The sequence below is a fragment of the Trachypithecus francoisi genome, unplaced genomic scaffold (genome assembly GCF_009764315.1).
Source record: "Trachypithecus francoisi isolate TF-2019V2 unplaced genomic scaffold, Tfra_2.0 Lachesis_group20, whole genome shotgun sequence".
Taxonomy (NCBI): domain Eukaryota; kingdom Metazoa; phylum Chordata; class Mammalia; order Primates; family Cercopithecidae; genus Trachypithecus; species Trachypithecus francoisi.
Window position 1 is genome coordinate 16,305,313 of NW_022681466.1, and position 12,815 is coordinate 16,318,127.

Consider the following 12,815-nt stretch of genomic DNA (forward strand, 5'->3'; position numbering starts at 1 on the left):
CCTAGTAGCTGGGATTACAGGCATGCGTCACCACACCCGGCTGATTTTGTATTTTTTTTTTTTAGTAGAGACGGGGTTTCTCCATGTTAGTCAGGCTGGTCTCAAACTGCTGACCTCAGGTGATCTGCCTGCCTTGACCTCCCAAATTGCTGGGATTACAGACGTGAGCCACCGTGCCCGGCCATGGCATCTTTCAAAATGAAGTTTCCTACTGAGTCTACTGCCTTTGAGTGGCAAGTATTTTAATTCGTTTAACCACTGCTTGTAGATTTCTAGTTTAGGAAGATGTCCTTTGAAACTAATTACAGTAAGAGTAGTTGCTTTTTTTTTTTGAGATGGAGTCTCGCCCTGTTGTCCAGGCTGGAGTGGTGCAGGGGTGAGTGGTGCGATCTCAGCTCGCTGCAAACTCCACCTCCCGGGTTCACGCCGTTCTCCTGCCCCAGCCTCCTGAGTAGCTGGGACTACAGGCACCCGCCACGATGCCCAGCTAATTTTTTGTATTTTTAGTAGAGACAGGGTTTCACTGTGTTAGCCTGGATGGTCTCGATCTCCTGACCTTGTGATCCGCCCGCCTTGGCCTCCCAAAGTGCTGGGATTACAGGCGTGAGCCACCGTACTAACAATAGTTGCTTTTTCAAAAAATAAGAGGTTACACCTGGAAGAAATAAGACCTTTTACATTAGTGGTTTAGTTGGAAGGGTCTTGGAACTAGGAAATACTTTTTTTTTTTTTTTTTTGACGGAGTCTCTCTCTGTCACCTAGGCTGGAGTGCAGTGGCACGATCTCAGGTCACTGCAACCTCCGCCTCCTGTGTTCAAGTGATTCTCCTGCCTCAGGCTCCAGAGTAGCTGGGATTACAGGCATGTGCCACCACACCCGGCTAACTTTTTTTGGTAGTGACGGGGTTTTGCCATGTTGGCCAGGCTGGTCTCGAACTCCTGACCTCATGTGATTCGCCTGCCTCAGCCTCCCAAAGTGCTGGGATTACAGGCGTGAGCCATTGCGCCTGGCTGAATTACTCAATTTTTAATTGACATACAGTAGGCTCTTAAATGTTTGGAGCATGAGTGGTGAATGAATGAATGGATTAACTGGCTGGGTCACCTTGGGTGAATTTCCTTTCCAGTGTGTAGTTTTCTCCTTTGCAAAATGGGAAAGCTCACATCTGAAAGAGTAAAAAGAACATTGTGCAGATACAGAGAGTATTATACGAAGAACAGAAAGGTCTAGTTCTTTTGTCTGACTCGTAGGTTTAAGACAAACACATTAAATCTGTGTTATGCCTCCCCATAAAGTCAGTAGAGAGGAGGTGACAGAACTCCTTTGGAAGCTTCCAAGGATTTGGGCAGGAGGAAGGTGACAGGCAGAGATTTCCTGAGGAGAACTATGATTCTTATAAGGCCTTCATGGCTCCTGGCCTGCCTTTTACAAGCGTTGTGTGAATTGTGTTTTCTATGCCCCTTTTGGGATGTGTCAGTGCCTCTGCTTGTCCTATTTTTCCTTAACTTTTTTTTTCTCACCAGAATGTCCCTCTTCCAGTGGAAAGCCCAACCATGCAGACATCTTGCTCATAAACTTACAGTATGTTTCAGAAGTGGAAATAATTAATGACCGAACAGAAACCCCTCCTCCCCTAGCTTCACTCAATGTTAGTAAGGTAAGGATTAAAGAGCAGATTTAGCTTTCTAAAATGATGGGAAAAATGAGTCTCATTGAGTCTTGGTGATACGTTGTTGTCTATTTTTCATTGTTTTTAAGGGACTTAAAATTGTTTGTTGTGGTATCTTTTTAAAAATATCTACATTTAGTTTTTCTCTTTATTCCTGGATGTTGTCAGTAAATCTTAAGAAATAGCTTAACTCCCAAATAAGTTGAGAGCTTGCTTCTGCCTTTATGAAAGAGGACTTTTTAAATCTTGGAGTTCATTATGAACTTCTGGTGGTGCTGGGGTTTGGGTGGTAGCATTGCCTATGAACGTCTTCAAATTGTGTATATGTGGATGTGTGCATACGTGAATATATGCATTTTCTGCGTGAAGATCTGAAGTGTTTTTCAGATTCTTGGAGGGTTTCATGACTTATAAAAGTTTGAAAGCCACTGTCTTAAAGGTTCTTTTTTGTCTTTATGTTTGAATTTTGAGTTCTAACAATTACATGCCTAGCATATTTTATTTTATTTTATTTTTTTATTTTTTTATTTTTTTGAGAAGGAGTCTTGCTCTGTTGCCTGGGCTAGAGTGCAGTGGCCGGATCTCAGCTCACTGCAAGCTCCGCCTCCCGGGTTTACGCCATTCTCCTGCCTCAGCCTCCGGAGTAGCTGGGACTACAGGCGGCCGCCACCTCGCCCAGCTAGTTTTTTTGTATTTTTAGTAGAGACGGGGTTTCACCGTGTTAGCCAGGATGGTCTCCATCTCCTGACCTCGTGATCCGCCTGTCTCGGCCTCCCAAAGTGCTGGGATTACAGGCTTGAGCCACCGCGCCCGGCCTCCTAGCATATTTTAATCTTGCACATACAAGTTGATCTCTGGGAACCCCCAAGTCACTTTTGTGTGTGTATGTGTGAGACAGGGTCTTGCTTTGGTTGAACTTGAACACCAGGGCTCAAGTGACCCTCCTGCCTCAGCCTTCTGAGCAGCTGCGATTACATGCATGTGCCACTGCGCCTGCCCAAGTCTTTTTTTTTTTTTTTTCAGCCATTGCGCCCAGCCTTTTTTTTTTGAGACAGAGTCTCTCTCTGTCGCCCAGGCTGGAGTGCAGTGACGCGATCTCAGCTCACTGTAATCTCTGCCTCCCGGGTTAAGTGATTCTCATGCCTCAGCCTCTGGAGTAGTTGGGACTACAGGTGTGCTCTACCACGCCTGGCCAAATTTTTTTTTTTTGGAGACAGGCGCACACTGCCACACCCGGCTAATTTTTTGTATTTTAGTAGAGATGAGGTTTCACTGTGTTGCTCAGGCTGGTCTTGAACTCCTGAGCTCAGGCAATCCACTTGCCTCGGCCTCCCAAAGTGGTAAGGTTATAGGTGTGAGCCACCGCTCCTAGCTCAATTTTTGTATTATTAGTAGAGACGGGGTTTCACCATGCTGACCAGGCTGGTCTTGAACTTCTAACCTCACGTGATCTGCCTGCCTTGGCCTCCCAAAGTGCTGGGATTACAGGTGTGGGCCACCATGCCTGGCTCTAAGTCACTTTTTTGACAATTCCGTTTATTTAGTCAAAATTGATGTTGATCAGTAATAATGCCCCAAGCCCTGTCATAACCTGTGCTGTCCCGTGTACTTGGAACATTTTTCCTTCCAGAATGACTGGAGCCTTACCACCCATCAGGACTCAGTTAAATGGCATGTCTTCCAAGAAGTCTTCTCTGATCACCCAGGCTAAAGTAACTTGCCTGCATTATTCTCTCTCATAGTACCTTGTCCTTCACAGTTAAGGTGACCGTATCATTTATAGTCCAACCTGAGACATTTTTGAGAGTAAAGGGGAATGCTTTTATTTTATACTGGGACAACAGGTATAGATTAGGTTACCCTACTCATAGCTTTTTTTGTAATTACATATTTGTTTGCTTGTCTAGTGTCTGTCTCACTGAACTTTATTCTGCAGGGATGGGGACCATACCTCTTTTATTTACTATTGAATATACAGAGGCTTGCACAGAGTATTCAGTAAATATTTGTTGGATGGCCGGGCGCGGTGGCTCAAGCCTGTAATCCCAGCACTTTGGGAGGCCGAGACGGGCGGATCACGAGGTCAGGAGATGGAGACCATCCTGGCTAACACGGTGAAACCCCGTCTCTACTAAAAAAAAAATACAAAAAACTAGCCGGGCGAGGTGGCGGCGCCTGTAGTCCCAGCTACTCCGGAGGCTGAGGCAGGAGAATGGCTAAAACCCAGGAGGCGGAGCTTGCAGTGAGCTGAGGTCCGGCCACTGCACTCCAGCCCGGGCGACAGACCGAGACTCCGTCTCAAAAAAAAAAAAAAAAAAAAAAATTGGTTGGATGAATAAGTTATGCTTCCGATTTTAGTAGCAGGTACCTTTCATTAAGTCTCTCAGATTAGTGTGGTGGAAGTTTTTCCTTCTAGAGGAGTCTTGGAATAATGTGTATTACTTTGCCTCTCTTGGGAATGTGGTGTGTTCTGTACAGTACAGCAAAGCAAGGAAACACTGGGGCAACTAAAATAATAGAGGGTAACTGAGGCTAGTGAATGTCGTTACCTCAGATCTGGAGCTCCTGTCTTGTCAGATTCCAGGGAAATGCCACACATTTTTTAGTGATGGCCAGGGACAGATTTGGAAGGCTATTGAGTTTCATATGGGTGTTGCCTTATATGGATATCCCATTCTTTGAAGCCTATAGGTTTTTGAAACCTTGTTTAGTAATATACCTTCTACCAGAGTATAGGAGCTCTTTGGGTGTCTTCTGTAAGCTCATGAAATTTTAAAAGACTTGAGAAATAATTTATTCCTAGTTTTTTTTTGAGATGGAGTTTTGCTCCTGTTGCCCAGGCTGGAGTGCGATGGCGCAATCTCGGCTCACAGCAGCCTCCGCCTCCCGGTACAAGTGATTCTCCTGCCTCAGCCTCCCAAGTAGCTGAGATTACAGGCATGCACAACCACACCCAGCTAATTTTGTATTTTTAGTAGAGACAGGGTTTCTCCATGTTGGTCAAGCTGGTCTCAAACTCCCGACCTCAGGTGATCTGCCGCCTCAGCCTCCCAAAGTGCTGGGATTACAGGTGTGAGCCACTGCACCTAGCCTTATTCCTAGTATATTGAAGAACCAAATAGGCTCTGAGTTATTTTTTGGTGTTTATAGGGTATGAGAAGTCTATCACTAGATCTTTAGTGAGTAGTAAAGATGTGAAAGAGAGATGATTTTCTGAAGTTAGAAAGTTGGCTCTTGTGACCAAACAAGTGCCACCATTTAGAGGGGGTGGGTAGTGTGGGTGGGACTGTTAAGCAGGAGCTGTTAAGAAGCAGTTCTCTTCTTATATTTGACCTCAGATAGAAATAGCTCTTGGTTAGTTTGGATTATCTTTGCCTTTAGGGTTTTGCTTTCTGCTGGTCAGTTTTCCTTGTTTACTAGCATTGTGGTAGACTAGCTGATTACCCACTCTTTGAGGAAAGCAACAGGAGGTAATAGCTTGGGGAGCACCAGAAATCTTTACTTTTCTTACTCTATGGCCTGCTTGCCAAATCTTGAAAAAGGTTTGCTGGGAAGAGGAGTCAGAAACTGAAAACTAAAATTAGGTTGGAGGGTTATCTTTGGATTTCGTTTATTCATTCTTCCGTTTACAGAGATGTTTATGAGTAAGCTATATTGGCGTTCCCTTGAAACCAACCTTTTAGGATGCTTTACAATTCCTCTTTGGAGACTGACTTAGAATTAGAGAGAACCTGTTGGGCTATTGCTGAAGAAAACAGCTATTTTGGGCAGCTATTAATATGTTAGTTACATGAATGCCATGAAAAGGTCATCTCATTTTTAAGAGCATGGACTTGAGTTTTTCTTAAGCTGAAGGATCATTTAGGCATGTGGAAGGGAACTAACGTACTCTGGGATGTCTGGAAGAAAACTGTTGAAATGTCAGATGCTTGCAGTCTGGAGAAGCACTACTTGTCTATTCTAACTTTAGTCAAAGGTGTCATCACATATTGGCTCATCTTGCTGACATAGTAAGTGATCTGCTTAATTAAACCTGTTAATATGAACTGGTTATTTGTTGACTCTGACCTATCAGGAAATGGAAGAGAACGGCTTATACAGGAAATACTTAATAGCTCAACTGGGAAAGGTATAAACTAGAAACTTCTTGGAAATTGACCTGTTTTGCTTTCGAATGATAGTTCATTTCAGGCTAAGAAGTCTTATTTCTTGTTTTTTTTTTTTTTTTTTTGAAACGGAGTCTCGCTCTGTTGCCCAGGCTGGGGTGTGCAGTGGCGGGATTTTGGCTCACTGCAAGCTTCGCCTCCCGGGTTTACGCCATTCTCCTGCCTCAGCCTCCCAAGCAGCTGGCACTACAGGTGCCCGCCACCTCGCCCGGCTAGTTTTTTGTACCGGGTTTCACTGTGTTAGCCAGGATGGTCTTGTTCTCCTGACCTCGTAATCCACCCGTCTCGGCCTCCCAAAGTGCTGGGATTACAGGCTTGAGCCCCCGCGCCTGGCCAAAGTCTTATTTCTATCTCCAGCAGTAGCATGTAAGAGGAAGCTTGGGAGAGGACAGTAGGGTTGCAGTAGGGGGAATTCTTTTTTTTTTGAGACAGGGTCTCAGTCTATTGCCCAGGCTGGAGTGAAGTGGCGTGATCTCGGCTCATTGCAACCTCTGATCCCTGAGGTTCATGGGTTTCTCCTGCCTCAGCCTCCTGAGTAGCTGGGATTAAAAGCGCCCGCTGCCACCACGCCTGGTTACTTTTTGTATTTTTAGTAGAGACTGGGTTTTGCCATGTTGACCAGGCTGGCCTTGAACTCCTGACCTCAGGTAATCCACCTGCCTCGGCCTCCTAAAGTGTTAGGATTACAGGCGTGAGCCCCTGCACCTGGCCAAGTCCCCTTTGTGCTTGGCCCAAGGAACTCATAATTTGGCGACATGAAGTACCCTAAATAATGTATAATGCTAAGTTATGTTTCGTGTGTGTGTGTGTGTATGTGTGTCTGTGTGTGTGTGTCTGTGTGTATGTGTTCTGTTTTTTAGAGATACAGTCTCGTTCTGGTGACCAGGCTAGAGTGCAGTGGCATGATCATAACTCACTGCATCTTTGAACTCCTGGGCTCATAGGCTCAAGTGATCCGCCCACCTCAGCTTCCTGAGTAGCTGGGACTACAATCTCCCATCACCACACCTGGATAGCTGTTTTGTTTCTTTTTAGCCAGTCTCACACTGTGCCCAGGCTGGAGTGCAATGATACAATCACAGCTCACTGCAGCCTCAACCTCCAGGGCTCACCCAATTGATCCTTCCACCTCTCCTCCCAAGTAGCTGGGACTACAGGCACACACCACCACACCTGGCTAATTTTTTTTTCTTTTTTCTTTTTTCTTTTTTTTTTTTTTGAGATGGAGTCTCGCTCTGTCGCCCAGGCTAGAGTGCAGTGGCTGGATCTCAGCTCACTGCAAGCTCCGCCTCCCGGGTTTACGCCATTCTCCTGCCTCAGCCTCCAGAGTAGCTGGGACTACAGGCGCCCGCCACCTCGCCTGGCTAGTTTTTTGTATTTTTAGTAGAGACGGGGTTTCACCATGTTAGCCAGGATGGCCTCGATCTCCTGACCTCGTGATCCGCCCGTCTCGGCCTCCCAAAGTGCTGGGATTACAGGCTTGAGCCACCGCGCCCGGCATTTTTTTTTCTTTTTCGAGATGGAGTCTCACCCTGTTGCCCAGGCCAGAGTGCAATGGTGCTGTGGTCTCAGCTCACTGCAACCTCTTCCTGCTAGGTTCAAGCAATTCTCCTGTCTCAGCCTCCCAAGTAGCTGGGATTACAGGTGTGTGCCACCATGCCTGGCTAATTTTTTGTATCTTTAGTAGAGATGGAGTTTCACCTTGTTGACCAGGCTGATCTCGAACTCCTGACCTTGTGTTCTGCCTGCCTCGGCCTCCCAAAGTGCTGGGTTTACAGGCATGAGCCACCGCGCCTGGCCTAATGTTTTTTGTTTTTTTTTTTTTGTAGAGACGGGGTCTTACTATGTGGCCCAGGATGGTCTCTAACTCCTGGGCTCAAGCAATCCTTCTTCCTTGGCTTCCCAAAGTATTGAAATTACAGGTGTGAGCCACTGGCCCAGCCCCTAGGTAACATTTCTAAGTAAAGAAAAACATCTATATTCTGTGGTCAGGGGTAGGGTAGTCTAGTAGAAACGACTTAGGAATGAACCAAGTAGATCAGTCTTTAAAGTCATTAGACTTGGCAGAAGTTAGTTAATGTCTCCCAGGTTTTTTTATTGTAACTAACTAATGCTCATTGAATTATGGGATGAGATAAGGCAGGGGAAGGAGGGCAGTGTGACAAAGGGCCCATAGAATATTTATACTATTACATTAGGCTCTCACTTAACGTCGTTGGTAGGTTCTTGGAAACTTCGACTTTATGTATTATTATTATTATTATTATTATTTTTTTTTGAGACAGAGTTTTCGCTCTGTCTCCTAGGCTGCAGTGCAGTGGCACTATCTCGGCTTACTGCAACCTCTTCCTCCCGGATTCAAGCATTTCTCTGCCTTAGCCTCCAGAGTAGCTGGGATTCCAGGCATCTGCCACCACACCTGGCTAATTTTTGTATTTTTAGTAGAGATGGGGTTTCACCATCTTGACCAGGGTGGTCTTGAACTCCTGACCTTGTGATCCACCCGCCTTGGCCTCCCAAAGTGCTGGAATTACAGGTGTGAGCCACTGCACCCAACACATTATTATTTTTTTTTAAAGATGGAGTCTTGGCCGGATGCGGTTGGCTCACACCTGTAATCCCAACACTTTGGGAGGCTGAGGCGGGCGGATCACGAGGTCAGGAGATTGAGACCATCCTGGCTAACATGGTGAAACCCCGTCTCTACTAAAAATACAAAAAATTAGCCGGGTGTGGTGGCAGGTGCCTGTAGTCGAAGCTACTTGGGAGGCTGAGGCAGGAGAATGGTGTGAACTTGGGAGGTGGAGCTTGTAGTGAGCCGAGTTAGCTCCACTGCAATCTAGCCTGGGCGACGGACCGAGACTCCGTCTCAGAAAAAAAAAAAGACAGAGTCTTACTAGCCGGGTGTGGTGGCTCGCACCTGTATTCCAAGAAATTTGGGAGACCAAGGTGGGCGGATTGCCTGAGCTCAGGAGTTTGACACCAGCCTGGGCAACATGGGGAAACCCTGTCTCTACTAAAATACAAAAAAAAAAAAAAAAATTAGCTGGGCATGGCAGCATGCACCTGTAGTCCCAGCCACTCAGGAGGCTGAGGGAGAATTGCTTGAATCCGGGAGGTGGAGATTGCAGTGAGCCAAGATAGTGCCACTGCACTCCAGCCTGGCGACAGAGTGAGACTCCGTCTCAAAAAAAAAAAAAAAAAGAGTCTCACTGTGTTGCCCAGCCTGGAGTACCATGGGGTGATCTCAGCTCACTGCAACCTCCGCCTCCTGTGCTTAAGCAGTTCTCCTGTCTCAGCCTCCCGAGTAGCTGGGAGTACAGGTGCGCCCCACCACGTCTGGCTTATTTTTTTATTTTTTTGAGACAGAGTTTCACTCTTGCTGCCCAGTCTGGAGTACAATGGCATGATTTCGGCTCACCGCAACCTCTGCCTCCCGGGTTCAAGCGATTCTCCTGCCTCAGCCTCCGACGTACTTGGGATTACAGGCATGCACCACCACACCTGGCTAATTTTGTATTTTTAGTAACGACAGGGTTTCTCCATGTTGGTCAGACTGGTCTTGAACTCCTGATCTCAGGTGGTTCGCGCATCTCAGCCTCCCAAAATGCGAGGATTGCAGGTGTGAGCCACTGCACCGGGCGAATTTTTTTTTTTTCTGTTTTTGGAGACAGAGTTTTCCTTTGTCACCAAGGCTGGAGTGCAGTGGTGCAATCTCAGCTCACTGCAACCTCCACCTCCTGGGTTCAAGCAGTTCTTCTGCCTCAGCCTCCTGAGTAGCTGGGACCACAGGTGCATGCCACCATGCCCGGCTAATTTTTGTATTTTCAGTAGAGACGGGCTTTCACCATATTGGCCAGGCTGGTCTCAAACTCCTGACCTCGTGATCTGCCCACCTTGGCCTCCCAAAGTGCTGAAATTACAGGTGTGAGCCACCGCACCCAGCCAATTTTTTGTATTTTTAGTAGAAATGGGGTTTCACCATGTTGGCCAGGCTGTCTTCGAACTCCTGACCTCAAGTGATCTACCCACCTCTGTCTCCCAAAATGCTGAGATTACAGGCATGAGCCATTGCGCCCGGCACCCACAACATTTTTTTTCCCCTCATCAATGTTGTAAGAAAATGATGTTGAATGGCCAGGCACAGTGACTCACGCCTGTAATCCCAGCACTTTGGGAGGCTGAGACCGCAGATCATGAGGTCGGGAGATTGAGGCCATCCTGACTAACATGGTGAAACCCCATCTCTACTAAAAATACAAAAAAAAAAAAAAAAAAAATCTGGGCATAGGTGGTACGTATGGCCTGTAGTCCCAGCTACTCGGGAGGCTGAGGCCGGAGAATGGTATAAAAGCCGGGAGGCAGAGCTTGCAGTGAGCCAGTATTGCGCCACTGCACTCCAGCCTGGGAGACAGCGAGACTCCATCTCAAAAAAAAAAAAAAAGAAAGAAACAAAGAAAATGATGTTGAATGAAATGACATTGTTCGAGGAACTGGTATATTTTGTCAGTGTTCCCTAGCTTTGCATCTGACATTCAGAGATTGGAACTTGCCAGCCAAAGACTGGAGAAAATCAGAATTATACTGGATACCGTTAATATGTAATATCATTAAAAGATATTTTTAAGAGACCTCTGGTGACACCAGAATTAACATTTATTTCCAAGGCGGCGTTATCAAGTGGCATAGTTAATTGAACACTTGCCTGAGTCCTGGAGGTTAGGTTGAGTAGTCACAGAACTGAAGTGTCTGTGCTTTCCACCACTGAGTCACTTAGGAAGGGACTTGTTGACACAGCCAAGCCCAATGGATGTATTCATTTGTTTAGATGATAAAGTCTTTTTTTTTTGTTTTTTTGAGATGGGGTTTCGCTCTTGTTGCCCAGGCTGGAATGCAGTGGCGTGATCTTGGCTCACCGTAACCTCCACCTCCCGGATTCAAGTGATTTTCTCCTGCCTCAGCCACTCGAGTAGCTGGGATTACAGGCATGCACCACCACGCCTGGCTAATTTTGTATTTTTAGTAGAGACCGGGTTTCTCCATGTTGGTCAGGCTGGTCTCAAATTCCCGACCTCAGGTTATCCGCCTGCCTAGGCCTCCCAAAGTGTGGGATTACAGGTGTGAGCCACCGTGCCCAGTGATATGTTAAGTTTTATTACTTTCATGAGTTGGAGAATACTTTTCTAGAGTAGCTGTTAGAGGAAAGGGATGGTCAGCAGGAAAAGAGACAAAGCATGGAAAATAGAAATACACAGGTAATACAGAGTTTGGGCAGTCACCTCCCTTACCAAACCACGGACTGATTTCTTAGCTTCTTTTATCCATTTATTATCCATTGATTCATTATTAACAAGTAGAAAGTGATCAAATGGAACCAGGAAGAAGAGATTCAAAGGACTTATCCTTGGCTCCCAGTAATAAATTAGTTTGCTGCCATTGAATTAAAATGATTATCTGGAGATAGATCTGGGAGTAAAGGGGCCTGGTAAAGCTGAGAAGATGGAAAAGTCACAAGATTCACTTTTTTTTTTTTTTGAGACAGAGTCTTGCTCTGTTGCTCAGGCTGGAGTGCAGTGACGTGATCATAGTTCACTGCAGCCTCAACCTCCCAATCTCAAGCAGTCCTTCTCTTTACCCTCCTGAGTAACTGGGACTACGAGTGTGTGCCACCACATCCAGCTAATTAAAAAAAAATTTTTTTTTGTCTGAGGGGAGTAGAGACATGGTCTCGCTCTGTTGCCCATGCTGGTCTCAAACTCCTGGCCTCAAGTGTTCCTCCCACCTCAGCCTCCCAAAGTGGTGGGATTATGGGAGTAAGCTACTGCGCCCAGCCAGAGTTCACTTTTTTTTTTTAGACGGAGTTTTTTTACTCTTGTTCCCTAGACTGGGGAACCTCCGCCTCCCGATTTCAAGTGATTCTGCTGCCTCAGCCTCCTGAGTAGCTGGGATTACAGGCATGCGCCACCACACTCAGCTAATTTTTTTGTGTGTATTTTTAGTAGAGGTGGGGTTTCTCCATGTTGGTCAGGCTGGTCTCAAACTCCTGACCTCAGGTGATCTGCCCACCTCAGCCTCCCAAAGTGCTGGGATTACAGGCATGAGCCACCACGCCCTACCCAGGGTACCTTTAGGTATCATGTCACATTGAGGGAAGAATTTGTTTTTATTTTGAATTCTACCAGTTTCACAGCTAAAATTCAGTATGACCCTATGGCTTTCTGGTGATTTGAGGGTTAAACCCAAGTATCAGTAAATTCCTGGGGTTGATATTATAATTATTGCATTGTGGCCTATGTTTGTGGACATAGCCTATTAGCAGGGCTCTTGGTTATATCTATTTATTTATATATATTTTTGAGACAGGGTCTTACTCTGTCACCCAGGCTAGAGTGCAGTGGTATGATCTCTGCTCACTGCAACTTCCACCTCCTGTGCTAAAGTAATTCTGCCTCAGCCTCCTGAGTAGCTGGGACTATAGGCACACACCACCATGCCTGGCTAATTTTTTTTTTTTTTTTTTTTGTATTTTTGGTAGAGACGGGGCTTCACCATGTTGCCTAGGCTGGTCTTGAACTCCTGAGCTCGGATCATATGATCCACCCTCTTCAGCCTCCGAAAGTGCTTGTATTACAGGCATGAGCCACTGCGCCTGGCCCTTGGTAACATCTTGACCCTAATGTGTTGAGGTGTGAACATGTCCAGTAAAGTCAGAGATGGCCTGGCCAGCCTGTGTTTAGCTATGTATATTTTAGTAGGAAGTAGAAGGTATGTGAATGTGGGAAGGAAGAACCACTTGTCTAAGGCAAGCAAATTTTTGCTACAGATAGTTTTTCTGGCTTCTAGAGGCTATAACCTCATGATTAACTGGATTAGAAAATGTTTCTGGCTGAGTGCAGTGGCTCACATCTGTAATCCCAGCACTTTGGGAGGCCGAGGCGGGCACATCACAAGGTCAGGAGTTCGAGACCAGTCTGGCCAAT

General features: G+C 46.1%; 1 protein-coding gene across 1 annotated transcript in view; it reads left to right on the forward strand.

The window, feature by feature from the left end:
* Nucleotides 1-12,815, forward strand: part of LSM12 (LSM12 homolog) — a 37,495-nt gene that overhangs the window by 1,702 nt on the left and 22,978 nt on the right. The window contains exon 2 of the mRNA XM_033182817.1: nucleotides 1,524-1,657. Coding sequence (XP_033038708.1) covers nucleotides 1,524-1,657 — 134 coding nt within the window. The remainder of the gene's footprint in view (nucleotides 1-1,523; nucleotides 1,658-12,815) is intronic.